This window comes from Octopus sinensis, linkage group LG17 (genome assembly GCF_006345805.1).
Source record: "Octopus sinensis linkage group LG17, ASM634580v1, whole genome shotgun sequence".
Taxonomy (NCBI): domain Eukaryota; kingdom Metazoa; phylum Mollusca; class Cephalopoda; order Octopoda; family Octopodidae; genus Octopus; species Octopus sinensis.
The window spans coordinates 43,372,546-43,390,388 of NC_043013.1; the positions used below are offsets into that span (position 1 = coordinate 43,372,546).

The following is a 17,843-nucleotide window of genomic DNA, read 5'->3' on the forward strand; positions in this document are numbered from 1 at the left end:
CACACGTGGTCACACATGCAGACACACATGCAAACACACACAAACACATATATACATATATACATGCACATACATATAATAAATAACTAGCACTCTGTTGGTTACGAGTATTCCAGTTGATCCAATCACCAGAACAGCCTACTCATGAAATTAACATGCAAGTGGCTGAGTATTCCACAGACATGCGTACCCTTAATGTAGTTTCTCAAGGAGATTCAACATGATACAGAATGTGACAAGGTTGGTTCCATTTTTGGACTGGAGCAACATGAAAAAAATGTCTTGCTCAAGAACACATCACGCTGCTAGGAATAGAACTCCCAACCACACAGTCATAAGCCAAACACCCTAATCCCTAAGCCACGTGCATTCACTGTTACAAAATACCGATCATAATGAATGAGTTAATATGGCACTACAGTAAAAGACACTTGGCAAGATTGCTGTGCCATGAGACTGTAGCTAAACATTGTTTTCTTGGCATATTTAGCATTCAAATTGGCCATATCCGGCCAGAATATGCTACCTGTTTTATGTCCAGTCTAACTAGATCAGGCTGCTCACACTTACCCTGCAATGCCATTCTAAAAATAAACAATTCCACCATTGAAGCCCCGAAGCTACAAGATAATGCATGATTAATAAGAAATAAACACTGCAACTGACAGAGTAATGTAAATGCTAAACGGTTAGACGTTAAATGTCTGTCTGTCGTTGTCATCGTCATCATCATCATCATCGTTTAACGTCCATTTTCCATGCTGACATGGGATGGACAGTTCGACTTGGGTCTGGGAAGCCAGGAGGCTGCACCAGGCTCCAGTCTGATCTGGCAGTGTTTCTACAGCTGGATTCTCTTCTTAACGCCAACCACTCCGAGAGTGTAGTGGGTGCATTTTACGTGCCACCAGCACAGGGGCCAGAGGAGCTGGCATCAACGTGAAATGAAGCATTTTGCTCAATAACACAACACATTGCCCGGTCCAGGAATCGAAATCACAATCTTACGATAATGATGCTGACACCCTAACCACTAAGCCACATGCCTCCATATATAAATATATATTGTGTGTGTGGTTTCTCTGTACTCCTTCTACTTGTGAGTGGATTTGGTAGATGGAAACTGAAAGAAGCCCATCATATATATGTATGTATATATATATATATATATATATATGCATATATTTATGTGTTTGTGTTTGACCCACCCTCCCCCACCGATGCTGGTGTGTTTACGTCCCCGTAACTTAGCGGTTCGGTAAAGGGACCGATAGAATAAGTACTAGGCTTACAAAGAAGAATAAGTCCGGGGGTTGATTTGCTCGACTAAAGGCGGCGCTCCAGCATGGCCACAGTCAAATGACTGAAACAAGTCAAAGAGTATAACACACAGACACATGCATAAAGTGTGTCTCTGTGTGTCTGTGTGTGTGTCTGTGTGTCTGTGTGTCTGTGTGTGTCTGTGTGTCTGTGTGTTTGTCTGATTTCATGTATGTGAATGAAACGTTGGGAAACAAAAAAAAAAACAAAGGCCAAACGTAAATATTTAATAAAGGAAAGATATCCTCTCCTTCTACTCTCGATATAGCTATCTAAATTCAATGGTCTTATCTACAGAAGGATTTTTAAACCTCCATAACAACAGCAACAACAAGAAGCAAATCAACAATTTATCTTCAAGTAGGTTGTGTATGGTGTAACGTGTAAGACAGCTATAAAATTAAGAACACACACATCAATAACTGAGTCATTATCATCGATCCTTCACATACATACACTGACCCAGCACTGATAACGGGAACATGTCCTCAAAAGAAATCAGAGATTGAAATACATGTGGGTAAGAAAGGAACGATAAGTGAACCACTTGTGAACAAACTACTTGGTTAAGCAGAATTGGTGGAGCAACAGACAAATTGCCTTGCAAGTTGTATTTAGTTATGGCCTTTTGCACTCTCGTTTCAAATCATGTTCAGATTAGCTTTGCCTTTCATCTTTCCAAGGTTGATAGAATAAGTGTATGTTGAGTGCCAGGGACTATATTGGTCAAAATTAAATCTGTACCTGCACAAAGGGATACAGGGTCGGGCAAGATTTTTGTGGAAGTCTAGGTGTTGTTGATGTATTCTAGTTTTACCTTGCATACATGAGGATACAAGTGTCGTCTAGGTATGTTTATGTATGGACAACAAGTATGTGTTGGCCATATGCATACAACAATGTTTGTATATTTATAGACAACACATACATACAAACACTGCATGTTGTCCATACACATTCAAACACTATGTATCTGGATGATATATATATATATACTCTATTGTTAAAGCTGCAAAAACATCAAAAAAACTGTTCAACTGGATGCTTTATGGTATTGGCTCTGGTTCTTTGCATTCAGAGTTCAAATCCCGCTATGGTTTACACAGCTAATTAGCAGTCATTAGAGCAGTGCTTTTCAAACTTTTTGCTGGAGCAGAACCCCAAGGAAACATTCCACTGGCTCGAGGAACCCCTGTGCAATAATTTAATAGTCTTATGCACACATATCTGCACAGGAGAATTAAAAATTACTGCCGATTTTAGCAGTTTTGTAACTTCTTGCGGAACCCCTGGACTGTACTGGCGGAACCCTAAGGTTCCACGGAACCCTGGTTGAAAACCACTGCATTAGAGAATCAGACAAAGCACCAACCAGAACACTCACCATCATAACCGACAGACAGCTGGGCAAACAAACATACCAATCTTAGGAAGTGGTCTGGCTGCAGAACTGTAAGAATCTAAGACTCGATGCCTTGTGGTATTTTCCTGGGTTTTTTGTCATTTTGAGTTCAAATTTCACCATGGTTTATATGAGTGGTAGACTTACCCTGGCACCCAGTTTAACACCACTATCTGTCACCTTGGTTAGTCTACATTACTCTATAAGGAGCACGAGGCCGGTTTCCTGGTTTCTTTGGCATATATATATTCTCTGCTGGACAGGAACCCAATCCATCACTGGGTCACTCATTTTTCCCAGCTGAGTGGACTGGAGCAACATGAAATAAAGCGTTTTGCTCAAGAACACAATGCACCACCCAGTCCAGGAATCGAAACCACAATCTTACGATCATGAGTCCAACACTCTAACCACTAAGCCACCTGCCTCCACACCTAGCACCATGGGCTTCTTAAATAGAGTTCACTCTGATACAAGCATTCCAGCCAGGCTTCTAGTTTAAGGATACTTTAGTCCCTCCCTCCTTCCCCACCTCTAGTCTGAGAGTCTCTGTAACAGGTCAAGGACCCTACTTTCCTTCTTTGTTAAAAGATAAGAAAATAATAAAGTACCTCTCTATTTTTAAAGTTTTACTATTATTTATTTTTATTTTATGTTTTTTTTTATTATCTTAAGAAATGAACTAGATTATACATTTTCTTCCATTTTTTAAGACTGTAATTTGAAGGTTTAGTTGCTATTTCTAGCTAATCAGGTGACTGTGATTCTCAACCATTTTTAGCCTATGGGCCTCTTTGATTTTTATTTTACTCGACAGGGGCCTCATAGCTATTTTACTCTACTGGGTCTCAATATTTAAAAAAACCCTATTATAGTTTTATAATTAAATAATATTAGGAACTGCGATGATGTCAGAAATGCTCCAGCATGGCTGAAGTCAAATGACTGAAACAAGTAAAAGAAAATTGTAGGTGTGTAAGTAATTTATTGCACGTAAACATTAACAATAAAATCTTATATGGACCCCAATTGGGACCCACTTGTGTAGTGGATCTCTCATGCCCTTAATATAATTGTGTAACCCGTCATCTTAACTTGGAGTCATAATATGTGTCTTTAGGCATGTGAGATGATTTATCTGTGTCTCAGTTCTTCACCTTAGCAACATACAAGCTATTTCACACTATCACCTATACATTCCACCACCACCACTACCACCTCCACTACCACCATTCAAGGCTAAGGTAGGAGTTGGTGGTAATGAGGTGAGGGGAAAGTAGAAATATATATATACATATAACATGTGATATGTTCTCAGGATTCGTAACTATGACAAATGGAGATTTTCCCAACAGAAAAGAGGTCAGAAGCAGTTGTTTTAAATCTAAGTCAATGACTGATCAGAGGCATTTCAACTCTGACCATCCTGTCTGATTATCCATCCAGGACCACACAACCTACTCTAACCTCCATCCTACTATTTCGATTTTATGAAAGTAGGGTGTGACTTTTGAAGGAAATTTTGATAGTATTTTCAAAGAGATCAAATAACCATTAAAAAACACTATAAGATTTGTTATAAAAGTTTAGTGGTGGAATTTAACAACAGCATTGTGATCAGTGTTATAAGATAGGAAAAAGAACCGTCTGTTTGTTGACAATGAAAGCTTATTATTGCATGCAAAGGGATTCTCTACCACTAGAAATAGCAGCCAAAAATCTTTCCCACAAATCAGACCCTACCATCTTAAAAACAGAAAGATACATTGAGCAATGCTGTACTAGATCCACTAAAAGCCAGGGTGGTTATGGCTTGAATGCCTTTCATCAAGGGAGCCAAACAATAATCCCTACCTGTGATAAACTAGCATTTTATCCACAGGAGTAATTATCTTTTAATGCATGTTAATACTGTGTTAAATATTAGACACCATTAACATTATTACTGTATATAATTAACACACACCAACTAATATACATATATCCATTTATTATACACACAGGCATGGGGCTGTGTGGTAATAAGCTTACTTTCCAACCACATGGTTCTGGGTTCATTTGGACTGCATGGCACCTTGAGAAAATGTCTTCCACAAAAGTCTTGGGTCGAACAAAGCCTTGTGAGTGGATCTGGTAGGCAGAAACTGAAATGTATAGGCGGCAAGCTGGCAGAAACGTTAGCATGCCGGACGAAATGCTTAATGGTATTTCGTCTGCTGTTACGTTCTGAGTTCAAATTCCGCTGAGGTCGACTTTGCCTTCCATCCTTTCTGGGTCGATTAAATAAGTACCAGTTACGCACTGGGGTTGATATAATCGACTTATTCCATTTGTCTGTCCTTGTTTGTCCTCTCTGTGTTTAGCCCCTTGTGGGTAGTAAAGAAATAGGTATTTTGTCTGCTATTACGTTCTGAGTATAAATTCCGCCGAGGTCAACTTTGCAATTCATCCTCTAAGGGGTCGATAAATTAAGTACCAATTATGCACTGGGGTCGATGTAATCGACTTAATCCGTTTGTCAGTCCTTGTTTGTCCCCTCTGTGTTTAACTCCTTGTGGGCAATAAAGAAATAAGAAACTGAACTGCACCCAGTACACTCTAAAAAGTGTTTGGCATTAGGAAGGGCATCCAGCTGTAGAAACCAAGCCAAAACAGAGTATGGAATCTGGTGTGGCCCCTGGCCTTGTAAGCTCCTGTCAAACCATCCAACTCATACCAGCACTGTGAACAGACATTAAATGATGATAATGATATTGTATGTGTGTATGTGTTTACTTGTCTTGGTACCCTGTGCTAACTGTATACGAATGTCACCATCATACAAAATGTGTCACTTTTTTAGCAATCATCTGTGAAAAAATATCTAGGTTAAGGGGAAAATATCACCTTGTTTAGAAACAGGTGAGGATTGGCAACTGGAAGAGCATCCTGCTATAGAAAATCAGTCTCAACAAATTTTTTTCTGACCGATGCATGGAAAAGTAGACATTACAAAGATGATGATAGTATTATACGAAAACATTTTTATATCAGTCTATTTATATAAAATGGAGATGCTATCAAATTTCCATTTCCCAAAGATGGGAAAACATATAAAACCAGTTGGTGTGAGTTATGAAGGATTAGTTTAAAAACAAAAACTATAAACTTTACTTCTGGCATTGAGAGTTTTTTTCTTTTGTTTTTTTTTTTCATTTTTTTTTCCAATCTAGCTTATAACACAACTATTTACCTTAATTATGTGTAGGCACAAGTGTGGCTATGTAATAAGAAACTTGTTTCCCAAGGCGGCGAGCTGGCAGAAACATTAGCAAGCCGGGCGAAATGCGTAGCCGTATTTCGTCTGCCGTTACGTTCTGAGTTCAAATTCTACCGAGGTCAACTTTGCTGTTCATCCTTTCAGGGTCGATACATTAAGTACCAGTTATGCACTTAATCCGTTTGTCTATCCTTGTTTGTCCTCTCTGTGTTCAGCCCCTTGTGGATAGTAAAGAAATAGGTATTTCATCTGCTGTTAAGTTCTGAGTTCAAATTCTGCCGAGGTCGACTTTACCTTTCATCCTTTCGGGGTCAATTAAATAAGTACCAGTTATGCACTGGGGTCGATGTAATCGATTTAATCCCTTTGTCTGTCCTTGTTTGTCCACTCTATGTTTAGCCCCTTGTGGGCAATAAAGAAATAAGAAATAAGAAACCACATGGTTCCAGGTTCAGTCCCACTGCATGGCACCTTGGGCAAGTGCCTTTAACTATAGCCCTGGGCCAACGAAAACCTTGTGAGTGGATTTGGTAGATGGAAACTGAAAGGAGCCAGTCATGTGTGTGTGTCCTTGTGTCTGTATCTGTCCTCCACTACTGCTTGAGAACTGTTGTAGGTGTGTTTAAGTCCTCATAACTCAATGGTTTGGCAAAAGAGATCGATAAAATAAGTACCAGGTATGAAAAAAAAAAAAGATTTATTTGACTAAAACCTCTTCAAGGCATTACCCCAGCATGGCTGCAGTCCAATGACCGAAACAAGTAAAATAAAATCAAAGGTCCTCCTGGAGCCATAGGTTATTAAAGCTGGCTTCCCAGATTCAGAGGCATATATATTACCCCACAGGAGGGGGACACCTGTCTGTTGCAGGATTATTTGGTTTTTGTCAACTGGATGGAGCAACATGAAATGAAGAGTTTTGCTCGAGATCACAATGCATTGCCTGATCTAGAAATCAAAATCACAATCTTACAATCACGCAACACATTTAATCATTAAGCCACACACCTCCACAGTTCTAAATATATATATATTTCTTTACTACCCACAAGGGGCTAAACATAGAGGGGACAAATAAGGACAGACAAACAGATTAAGTCGATTATATTGACCCCAGTGCGAAACTAGTACTTTATTTATCGACTCTGAAAGGATGAAAGGCAAAGTTGACCTCGGAGGAATTTGAACTCAGAACACAACGACAGACGAAATACCACTAAGCATTTTGCCCGGCGCACTAACGTTTCTGCCAGCTCACCACCCTAAATATATATATGCAGTTCTAAATATATATATATGCATACATATATGTGTGTGTGTGTGTACGGACTACCATTTATATTCTTAAATAGTGAATACAGTGCTTGTGTTTTAAATAGAACCACTCCTGTTAGTAATAATAATGATGACAATAAATGTATTATCAGGGTTTCACAATAACACAATAAAAGGAAGGAAGAGAATTTAAACAGATTTAAACAACAGATCACAAGACAAAACGGATGTTGATAGACATCTAAAACATGGTTCACGTGTACTATGCTGCCCACCATCTAGTTGTCACCAAAGAACTACATTCTAACAGCAAACAAGTACCACTAGTATGTAAGAAGTATAGATATAGTATAGGCGCAGGAGTGGCAGTGTCGTAAGTAGCTTGTTTACCGACCACATGGTTGCGGGTTCAGTCCCATTGCGTGGCACCTTGGGCAAGCGTTTTCTATTATAAGCCTTGGACCGACCAAAGCCTTGTGAGTGGATTTGGTCAACGGAAACTGAAAGAAGCCTGTCGTATATATGTATATGTGTGTGTGTGTGTGTGTATGTTTGTGTGTCTGTGTTTGTCCCCCCAACATCGCTTGACAACCGATGCTGGTGTGTTTACGTCCCCGCAACTTAGCAGGTCAGCAAAAGAGACTGATAGAATAAGTACTAGGCTTACAGCAAATAAGTCCTGGGGTCGATTTGCTCGACTAAGGGTGGTGCTCCAGCATGGCCGCAGTCAAATGATTGAAACAAGTAAAAGAGTATGTTTATGTTTGTTGCAACTAAATGGGAGAGATACATTTTTAGGAGCTTACTATACTGGGTGTCTGCAGAGTGGAGGCACATGGCTTTGTGATTAAGGTGTTGGGCTCATGATCATAAGATTGTGCTTTCAATTCCTGGACTGGGCATTGCATTGGGTTCTCGAACAAAAAAACACTTCATTTCATGTTGCTCCAGTCCAGTCCTTTGGTGAAAATGAATATTCCTGCAATGAACTGGTGTCCCATCTGAGGAGGTGGGGTATATATATATATACACCACAGAAACTGGGAAACCAGCAGTGAGCTGGCAGACATGTGAAAGGCATGCTGGTGATGTGTAAAGGGCACCTGTGCCAGTGACATCTAATAGGCACCCATGCTGGTGACACATAAAAGACACACAGTATACTCTGTGGAATGGTTGATGTTAGGAAGAGCATCCAGCCATAGAATCCAAGCAAAAACCAACTATAGCAGGATGTGCAGCCTGAGTTGGCAAGGTAGGCAGCGCCTACTCTGAATAAAATAGATCAATAGTAATATTTTCCTTTTATGGCAAAATATGCACCTAATTCAATAAAATTATGAAGGTTACTCTGATTACTATGCATAAAATACAAAATATTTTACATTTTTGTAGATTAGGTAGGCATAATTTGCCCCTGCCTTTCAACCTCAGTATTAAAGCTACGCATAGAACTGCTGTAGTACACATGCTGCGTACATTCCTACAACAATGTTTTCTTTACATGCTATAAAGGCAGAAGCTATTCTGCCTCCAACTCAGTTGCACGTCTGTGTTTCACTTATTTTTTTGTGTGTTTTACTGCATAAACGTCACCAACTGCCTACCCTGAGTAATTACTGACGGCACGTGCCTGAACCATAGTCTGCTGCAGCTCTCCAGTTCCAGTCAAACCGTCTTACCCATGCTAGCATGAAAAACGGAGGCTAAATGATGACGATGATGATAATAATATTAGGGACCCAGTTAAAACACTACTACAGAATATGGCAAATCTAATGTATTGTTTGTCGACCATTCTTGTTGTCATTTCCTTTTTCTGCTGACAACATCTAAAAGCAATTACAGGTGGATGTGATAGCTTTTAGATGTATTTAAGAGTCTTTTTTGAATGTAAGAACTACTGTGTTTATGTTGGTCTGTACACCTGTAGATTCAAGTCGTAGGCAGAATAGCGGTGGGTGCACCTATAATCTACAAAATAGTAAAATGGCTGTGTGGTAAATAGCTTGCTAACCAACCACATGGTTCTGGGTTCAGTCCCACTGCATGGCATCTTGGGCAAGTGTCTTCTGCTATAGCTCTGGGCCGACCAATGCCTTGTGAGTGGATTTGGTAGACGGAAACTGAAAGAAGCCTGTCGTATATATGTATATATATATATATATGTGTCTGTGTTTGTCCCCCTAGCATTGCTTGACAACCGATGCTGGTGTGTTTACGTCCCCGTCACTTAGCGGTTCGGCAAAAGAGACCGATAGAATAAGTACTGGGCTTACAAAGAATAAGTCCCAGGGTCGATTTGCTCGACTAAAGGCGATGCTCCAGCATGGCCGCAGTCAAATGACTGAAACAAGTAAAAGAGTAAAGAGTAAAGAGTAATCAGAGTAACCTTCATAATTTTATTGAATTAGGAGCATATTTTGCCATAGAAGGAAAATAGTAGGTGCATCCCAGCACAACACGATCCAGTATGCTACTAAGCATGGCAAACTTGGCTGTTTTATATAGCAGGCCAATAAAGCAGGTGCCAGATTGAAATGAGTTCTGGGGTCATTATGACTAACTAGGCCATTGAAGGGGCTGCCCCAGCATGACCATGCTTTAATCAATGAAATCAGTAAAAGAATAAACTGCAGAATTTAGATGCACATGCATGGCTGTAAATTAAAGAAGTTTGCTTTCCAGCCTCATGATTTCAGGTTCAATCCCACAATGCAACACCTCAAGCATGTGTCTTCTACTATAGCCCCAAAACAACTGAAGCCTTGTGAGTAGATTTGATAGAGGGAAACTGAAAGAAGCCCATCACATATTATATATATATATATAGGCGCAAGAGTGGCTGTGTGGTAAGTAGCTCGCTTACCAACCACATGGGTCTGGGTTCAGTCCCACTGCATGGTTGGAAAAGTGTCTTCTACTATAGCCTCGGGCCGACCAAAGCCTTGAGAGTGGATTTGGTAGACGGAAACTGAAAGAAGCCTATCATATATATGTATATGTATATATATGATGTGTGTGTATATGTTTGTGTGTCTGTGTTTGTCCCCCAAACATCGCTTGACAACCGATGCTGGTGTGTTTACGTCCCTGTAACTTAGCAGTTCGGTAAAAGAGGCCGATAGAATAAGTACTAGGCTTCCAAAGAATAAGTCCTGGGGTCGATTTGCTCGACTAAAAGAGGTGCTCCAGCATGGCCGCAGTCAAATTACTGAAACAAGTAAAAGAGTAAATATATATATATCACTATCATCATTTAAAATCCATGCTCCATGCTGCTGGCATGAGTTAGACAGTGTGACAGGATCTCATAGGTCCAAGGGCTGCATTGTGTTCCAGCATCTGCTGTGGCATAGTTTCAATGGTCAGATGCCCTTCCTAATGCCAACCCCTTTACAATGTAAGTGCTGGGTGCTTTTCTCATGCCACTGGCGTTGGTGAGATCACCATGCAGCTTGCAAGTCGACAAAACTCAGTGAGGATGCTTTATAGAAGCAGATGTGGATTAAGATAGGAGAGGAGGAGAAAGGCAGAGCAGGTTCTTGCTGAAGGGGAGCGACATGGCTACTCACATTTAGAAAAAATTAGAAATGAATGTGTGTGTGTGTGTGTTCTTGTCTTGATATCATGTGATAATTGTAAATGAGTGTCACTTTCATACAAGCAGTGTAATTCACTTCTAACATTCTGCAAAAAATGTCTGGCTATGGGGAGATATTGCCTTGCTTGGAAACAGGAAAGAGGAAGGGCATCCAGCCATTTAAAATCTGCCTCAGTTAATCCCGTCCTACCCATGCTAACATGGAAAAACTGAACGTTAAAATGATGATGTGATGATGATGATCTAGAAGTCATTCTTAGTTTCTATGATGCTGTAAATATATATTAGACACACACATAAAGTGTATGTGTGGTGTATATATATGTAATTATGAATAATGTATTATGCATAACCAGTACAGAGAATCAGAAATAGGATGGTGGGGGAGAGACACACAAACTGAAAAGGTTCGCGCAAATGTCACAGTAAAAACTGAAAACGCATACAGACACTAACAATGGTTGCAAATTCTAAATATAAACTGTGAAATTATGCGTACACTAAATGAATGCAGTAAATATATATAATGTAGTAGTCCCACATTTATGTACATATAATCAAGTGTATTTTATACACTATGTACTTGGATGCGTGCAAAAGCATGAATCACTTGACATAAAAAAGCGTTTTCGTGTTTACATTTATATATTTCTTTTATATGCACTTTTGCGATCTCCAAATTGTCTCGTCCTCGGCGTGTATGTTTTTGTAACGAAATATACTATTAGTTATGTGTACTTAGTGAGAAATTTAAGATCAGTCCTCTTTTTTTAGGTCTTTGTTAGAAAAGGAATGAACACAGTACATATTTTTTAAAAAATCAATTTTGCAAGATCTCATAATAGCCTTATTGAATAATAAATATTTAATAGTATTTTTCATTTCCTAAGTGAATTATAATTTTGTTGATGAGTTGAGTATCTCTTTTATTTATTGTTAATCGTTCGACCGCTCTTACATAAACATTCGATACACTTCGATACTTAAATTCCTGCTGTAAATTTGTCATCTTGTGCAGACGTATAGAATCTTTGTTATGAACGAATTACAACCTTCTATTTTTTATGGTTTTTATCATTAATACTGGAGATTTACAGCAAATAAGATTTTATTTTATGTAGTTCGTCAGCCTTAACGTTCAAAGTTCAAATTCAGCTGAGATCGACTTTGCTTTTCATCCTACTAGGATCGATAAAATAAGCACTGGGGTGGATATATTCGACTTACCCCTTCCCCGAGCTTGCTAGCCTTGTGCCAAAATTTGAAACCATTATTATTATTATTTGCAGTGAGTTTAAAAAAAAAAAAAAGGCATCAGGACGAAGTGTTGCGACAGTATAAGAATATTTGGTATTGATGGTAAGAGATCTCAGAAAAATAAATCAAACTACTGAGTTAAGGGTTTTTAGTTAAGGGCTGTTGTAAGCCCACAAAACGGAGCGAATAAACATAAACAAAAGGGTTGTGGATAAAACTGGCAGGAAATAGGAGAGAATTCATTTGTAATAAGGATTTCATACATTATCACAAGATGACGAATTTGTAGGCGGAAATAAACTACACAAGTGTATCGATTATTTATAGAAGAGAGTAGAAAGATTAGCAGTAAATAACATACATAAGTTTTCTTCTAAATTTGTTTCGCTTTCAAGAAGTCCCGGAAATAAAGAAAGAAAAAAGACACAACATTACATAATATGTAGGTGTATGTTGCAGATATTATGGAGGTAGCGATTGAATATCAACGAGATGATTAAATTTTAATTAATGATGGTGTGATGATGAAAGGAAGAAACGAGCTGAGTGGATGTGATACAAAATAGAGCGCAAGAGGGGGGAGGAGTTGGAAACACGAAACTTACTTTCGAAAAAGCTACAAACATACCGCACGCATATTCGTCATTCACTTCGCTAACACCATATGGTTTTTAGCAGTACTGAAGCATAAACACTTACAAAATATTAATTAAATCTCTATATTTAAAGTAAATCTTACCAATTTCCCGAACCAACAATACAGATTTTCTTTAGAGTTGTCATTTTCTTCCTTGTATTTTAATCGTGAATTTACCGCTTCTTTCTCAAAGGTTGTCCAACCACTTGGCAGTGAAAAACTGAAGTTTAGAATATAACAAATATATGCATTGATATTGAATACATAAAATCGTATATTTTTCTAATTAAAAAGGAGGTGAATATGCTATATATATATATTTATATATAAAGCTGGTCTGTCTGCCCGCGCGTGTGTATGAAATTATGCGTGTATGAGTGAATTAAAATCGATTCTTCTTTCGGTTTTGTTTTCCTCCCACTCAAGTCCCCCGAAATTTAACGATCTTCCAAATGCGGCGATCACTTATTAAGAATACCGTTTAAGATTAAACCTGAGATAAGCAATACAAAGATATTAAGGATACTTCGAGTAATTCCTGCGACAGTGCTTAGTGTCTGTGGGGACGGGTGCTAAGTCTAGTGCAAAGTGTTGGCACGTTTAGAGAAGGATCTTGTGACACCGGTGATAGAAAATATTTTGCCGGTGGTTTCTGGATGCGATTTTTAATGCCTATTTTCAAACCAAGGTGCTAATGAAGATGCCAGGGCTACTTTATTCCCAGTGAGAGATAGATGCTCGTCCTGGCGTAGTGTCGATGATATAATCGCTGTGTTGGTCATACTATGGTAGTTTTAGTGATATTGGTTCTAATAGATGGGTGATTGTAAGTCAAGTAGTACTAGGGTAATGTTCTAGTGGTATGTATATAGAAGCAGAATTGAAGTGGTGCTGCAGTGTTGGTGCAAGTATAGGTAGAAAGTCACAAGTTAGTATTTACCAGTATTGGCTGAGGTAGTTGTTTGTTGTTGCTGTTGGTGGTGGTGGTGGTGATGGTAGTGGTGCTGTTTTCCTTTCTTTCACATGCACACACTCACACTCTCTCTCTCTCTCTTTCTTTATCCCTCTTTTCCTGTAGGACGGCAAACGGGATCAATCAAGAGTGAAGTGTGACTTGGAGTTGTTGACAAACAACCTTGAACTTGGTGGTGAAGTGCGAAGGCGCATGGTCCTCTTGAATCGCGCATTTTCATTGGATGTTCAAGGTCGAAACCTCCCCTTCGATTATTGTAGTAGGATGAGAGAGAAGAAGAGTGAGTCTATTGCAATAATGCAACTTTCACGCTAACACCTCTTTATTGCTCTTTGCTCTCTCTCTTTTTTTCTTTCTTTCACACCTTTTCTCCCCACTCTCTCTTTCTTTCATACATTTTCTCCCCACCCTCTCTCGTTCCTTCTGGTTTCCTTGAACTTATTCTTTTTTCGTTTATGTCTCCACTAAAGTTTCTCCGTCTTTTACACACATTCTTCTTACAAACATTAGTACATGGCTGTCCTCTTTTTCTCCTTGCCTCTCAACACAGTTCCTCTCTGTATCTTTTATTACTTCTGACATTTTCTTAATTTTTGCAGAGTAATCTTCCTCTGTTTTTCACTGGCGCTCGTCCAGTTTCGCACGACACTGAATTGGGTCGCGCTATTCGTTTGACATCTAACAATAATTTCCACTTCTTCACACTTGCTCTTTTTCTTGCAATAAGTCTCCATCAACAAATTTAATCACTTCACTCCCACCTCAGCCCTATTTTTACTTAACAGGGATCTGCAAAACAACTTTTTTACAAAGATCAAATTACGTTTTTATCGGTTTTCATTTTTAGTTAGTTCGTTTGTTGTTTTTTTTACAGTTCCTCGTGGTCTATGTATATATATATATCTTATGTTTTAAAAAGTCTCTTATTTCTTAAACAGGTGATACTTACTTTTTATTTATAGTCTTTAAATTTTTTATGCGTTTCAGTCCAATGACGGTGGCCATGCCGGAGCACCGCCATTAAAAAAAAAAAAGGCATTCCCATGCCGGGAATCGAACCCGGGCCGCCTGGGTGAAAGCCAGGAATCCTAACCACTAGACCACATGGGAAACCGCATTTGTTAACCAAAATTAAATCATGACATAAAAAGAGCGTAAAAACCATCATTTGTTAAATTTAACAAAAACGTGTCAGTGGGTCACAGCTAACGTATTGATGACTACTGATTATAAAAAAGACAAATTGATGAAATAACTTTCAAACGTTTAAAAGAAATATCAATATAAATCGTAAAATGAGGATCAAATCACCTATCCTAACCCAACCCCTGTTTTTTTAGATGGAAACAAATTATTGAAATAACTGGCGATCTTTCGTCTCTTGTAGACCTTTCCGTCGATTTCCGTAAAAAAATATTTTTTTTTTACATATGGACTTGCGGGAACTTTTGAAGTAATATACATACATATACACATACACCGAGTAAAAAATTTCAGTTATCTCTTTCTTTCACACATTACTCTGTCTCTTCACACACACTAACAGAAGCACTTCACTTACACAACATACTGTCTGTCTCCCACACCCCATCAAACACACACACACACACACACACACGCATGTACATCAATGCTTGCCATGCACGGTAACTTCAAAAGAACTTCCCTCGTCATAAAATGGCTTTCTCTTGGTCTCTTTCGCTCTCATTACTTCAAAAGTTCCCGCAAGCCCATATGTAAAAAAAAAAAAAATTTACGGAAATCGACGGAAAGGTCTACTAGAGACGAAAGATTGCCAAATAACTCTTAAACATTTATTTTTTTTAGAAACCCGAAATAACGAAATATATTCTCACAGTTTAATATTAGTTCTCAAAAATTAAACAGGAGGAATAATTCTGTTCGCTAGAAATACCAGCCAAATGTCCCTGACCGAATTTCCGTATCGTCCGTAATTTGCTAACTTGTTTGCTAACTATTTGTCAATTCGCTTAGAGTTCTTAGTGTGAGGTACCGAAGTACAACTACGGTTTCCTACCCATTGATTTGGCTTTGCGAACTCACGCATATTTAGTATTTCTTCAATTAATTCTACAGGTTCTGTTAATGACTTCTACTTTGGATTACACATCGTTTTCAGACGCTGTCTCTCTAGAGTCAATAGTCACCGCGATAAGGACGTCATTGTTGGTTCACGTCGATTAAAATTGAAGAACGTTTCTTACTGTATGCAATCGGTACTAGCACACAGAAGAGTATCAATGGAATGTAGAACGTCATGTATTGCTTACTCCCTTGATATGATTGAAAAGTCGTTTTGAGCTTACAACAGCTTGATCATTTTCCAAATATTACTGCTCACCTTTGTACAATAATTATCCCTTTGTAAAGAGAATGGGTCAACATTATACTTGGATAAAGACTGTATGTATTGGAGGCTCGTACAGGCAAGCACACACGATCAGTCAAATAGAGCAAATATATTTACCAAACAAGTTATAGATAAATGCGTAGACAAAAGGGAGACATGAATAACCATCGGTAATTGTTTCTAAGACAGGTGCAAGACCCGAAATTTCAGAGCTGGGTGTTAATCGATTAAATCGACCTCAGCACTTTACGTAATTGCTATTGATTATTACCAACACGAAAACCAATGCAATGTCATTTAGTGGGGGGGGGCGGGGATAGTTGTTTTAACGGATCTTTTCGGTTTGAACGGCAGTTTTTCTAGCGGTGTCATATGAAATTGTCACCCATAATTATGACCCTAGTATCGATCTATTGCATTTCAATCTGTTTTAGGGTTAGGGTTAGTTAAGGTTAGGGGTGGGGGGAAGGGTATCTTTTTTTTTCTTCAGAAATGTAAATAAATCCAATCTGTTTCTTAAACGAGGGATATATTCATACGGCACAAAATGGTTTCACCCCAATAGACGTCATTGATTGGTTGAAATTGCAGAAATTGAAGAAAAAACAACAAATATCTTACAAACTATAGAATTTTCTCAATAAAGCCAAGAGAAAAAGATGTTTTATAAACACATTCTACCAGTATACGAAGTTTAAAATTTTTTAGTTACCTAGAAATTATTTTAAAAAACTGCCGTTCAAACCGAAAAGATCCGTTTTAACCAATTTGTGATTTTAATTTAAGAAATATTGCGATTTAATTCGTAAACAGATTGAGCAGTTACTACATATCTGCTGGATTTCTATACTGAACAGAAGATAGGGCCCCTTTTATGAAATGCGCCAATCGGGTTATTCCCAGCTACCCTGCTTGATAATGGTAGTTACGACATTTTGTTAAGTAGGTCGAGAGCAAACATTGAAAGAATAACCTAATATTTCCATGTGTCGTTTTTGAAATTTTTCGTTCTTTATTCTAGAATGTAAATTGTGCCACATAGGATGCCAAAACTGCGCATCAGTCATAATAGTCTTGCCGAAAAATAAAAGCTCCACGTTTTGACTGCTTCCCCTATTGATAAATTTTCTTTGGCTGCCGTAGAATTATGATCAGATTGCGTAAGATGTAAGCTACAAGCAGGTCATTTTATATAAGGTTTTCTATTTAACCATGTCTATACTAATCTTGTTTGAAATGCGTTTTGTCGATATCAATCAAAACAGGTCATGTAATGCAGCGTTTTATTGATTTAAAGACTTTTATTTCATCCTAGTGAAGCGGAAATAGATGCGTCTTGTTAAAACAATAGTGGGTATCCACTGAGAACAGTGAGCGAATTAACTCTTCATACGTTTTAAAGACTTACAATCTGATAGAGGGAAAATAATCAAGAAAGATTCTACACTAGTTAGATCAGGTCGAAGTGATTGGTAACAAGTGTTATAACCAAGAATAGGTAACTTTGATTCGGTATAAACCGGGCGTGGGTCCGTAGTCATATTAAAATTTATTTGCTTTACTTCCGTTAGATTATCGTATCAATGGTTGTTATTCTTGAGGACCTCTAGTGTCGATAATGTTATTCATGCAAGCAAAAGTATTGTTCAGTCTGTATTCATTAATGAGTTTGTCAATCAACTTCTCAAAACAGATTTTTTCTTTCGTAACGTCGTAAGGAGGACTACAGAATTGTTAAACCTTAT

At 38.3% G+C, this 17,843-nt stretch overlaps 1 protein-coding gene and 1 non-coding gene across 2 annotated transcripts in view; both read right to left on the reverse strand.

Moving 5' to 3' along the window:
• LOC115220780 (glycerol-3-phosphate dehydrogenase [NAD(+)], cytoplasmic) overlaps positions 1–13,901 on the reverse strand; it is a 43,371-nt gene extending 29,470 nt beyond the window's left edge. Inside the window, exons 1-2 of the mRNA XM_029790928.2 lie at positions 13,695–13,901; positions 12,857–12,974 (exon numbers count right to left, since the gene is read on the reverse strand). Coding sequence (XP_029646788.1) covers positions 12,857–12,900 — 44 coding nt within the window. The 5' untranslated portion in view covers positions 12,901–12,974; positions 13,695–13,901. The remainder of the gene's footprint in view (positions 1–12,856; positions 12,975–13,694) is intronic.
• An 864-nt stretch (positions 13,902–14,765) lies between these two features.
• Trnae-uuc lies at positions 14,766–14,837 on the reverse strand. Its single transcript has one exon. It is a non-coding gene; the product is annotated as a tRNA-Glu (tRNA).
• Between the last annotated feature and the right edge of the window lie 3,006 nt (positions 14,838–17,843).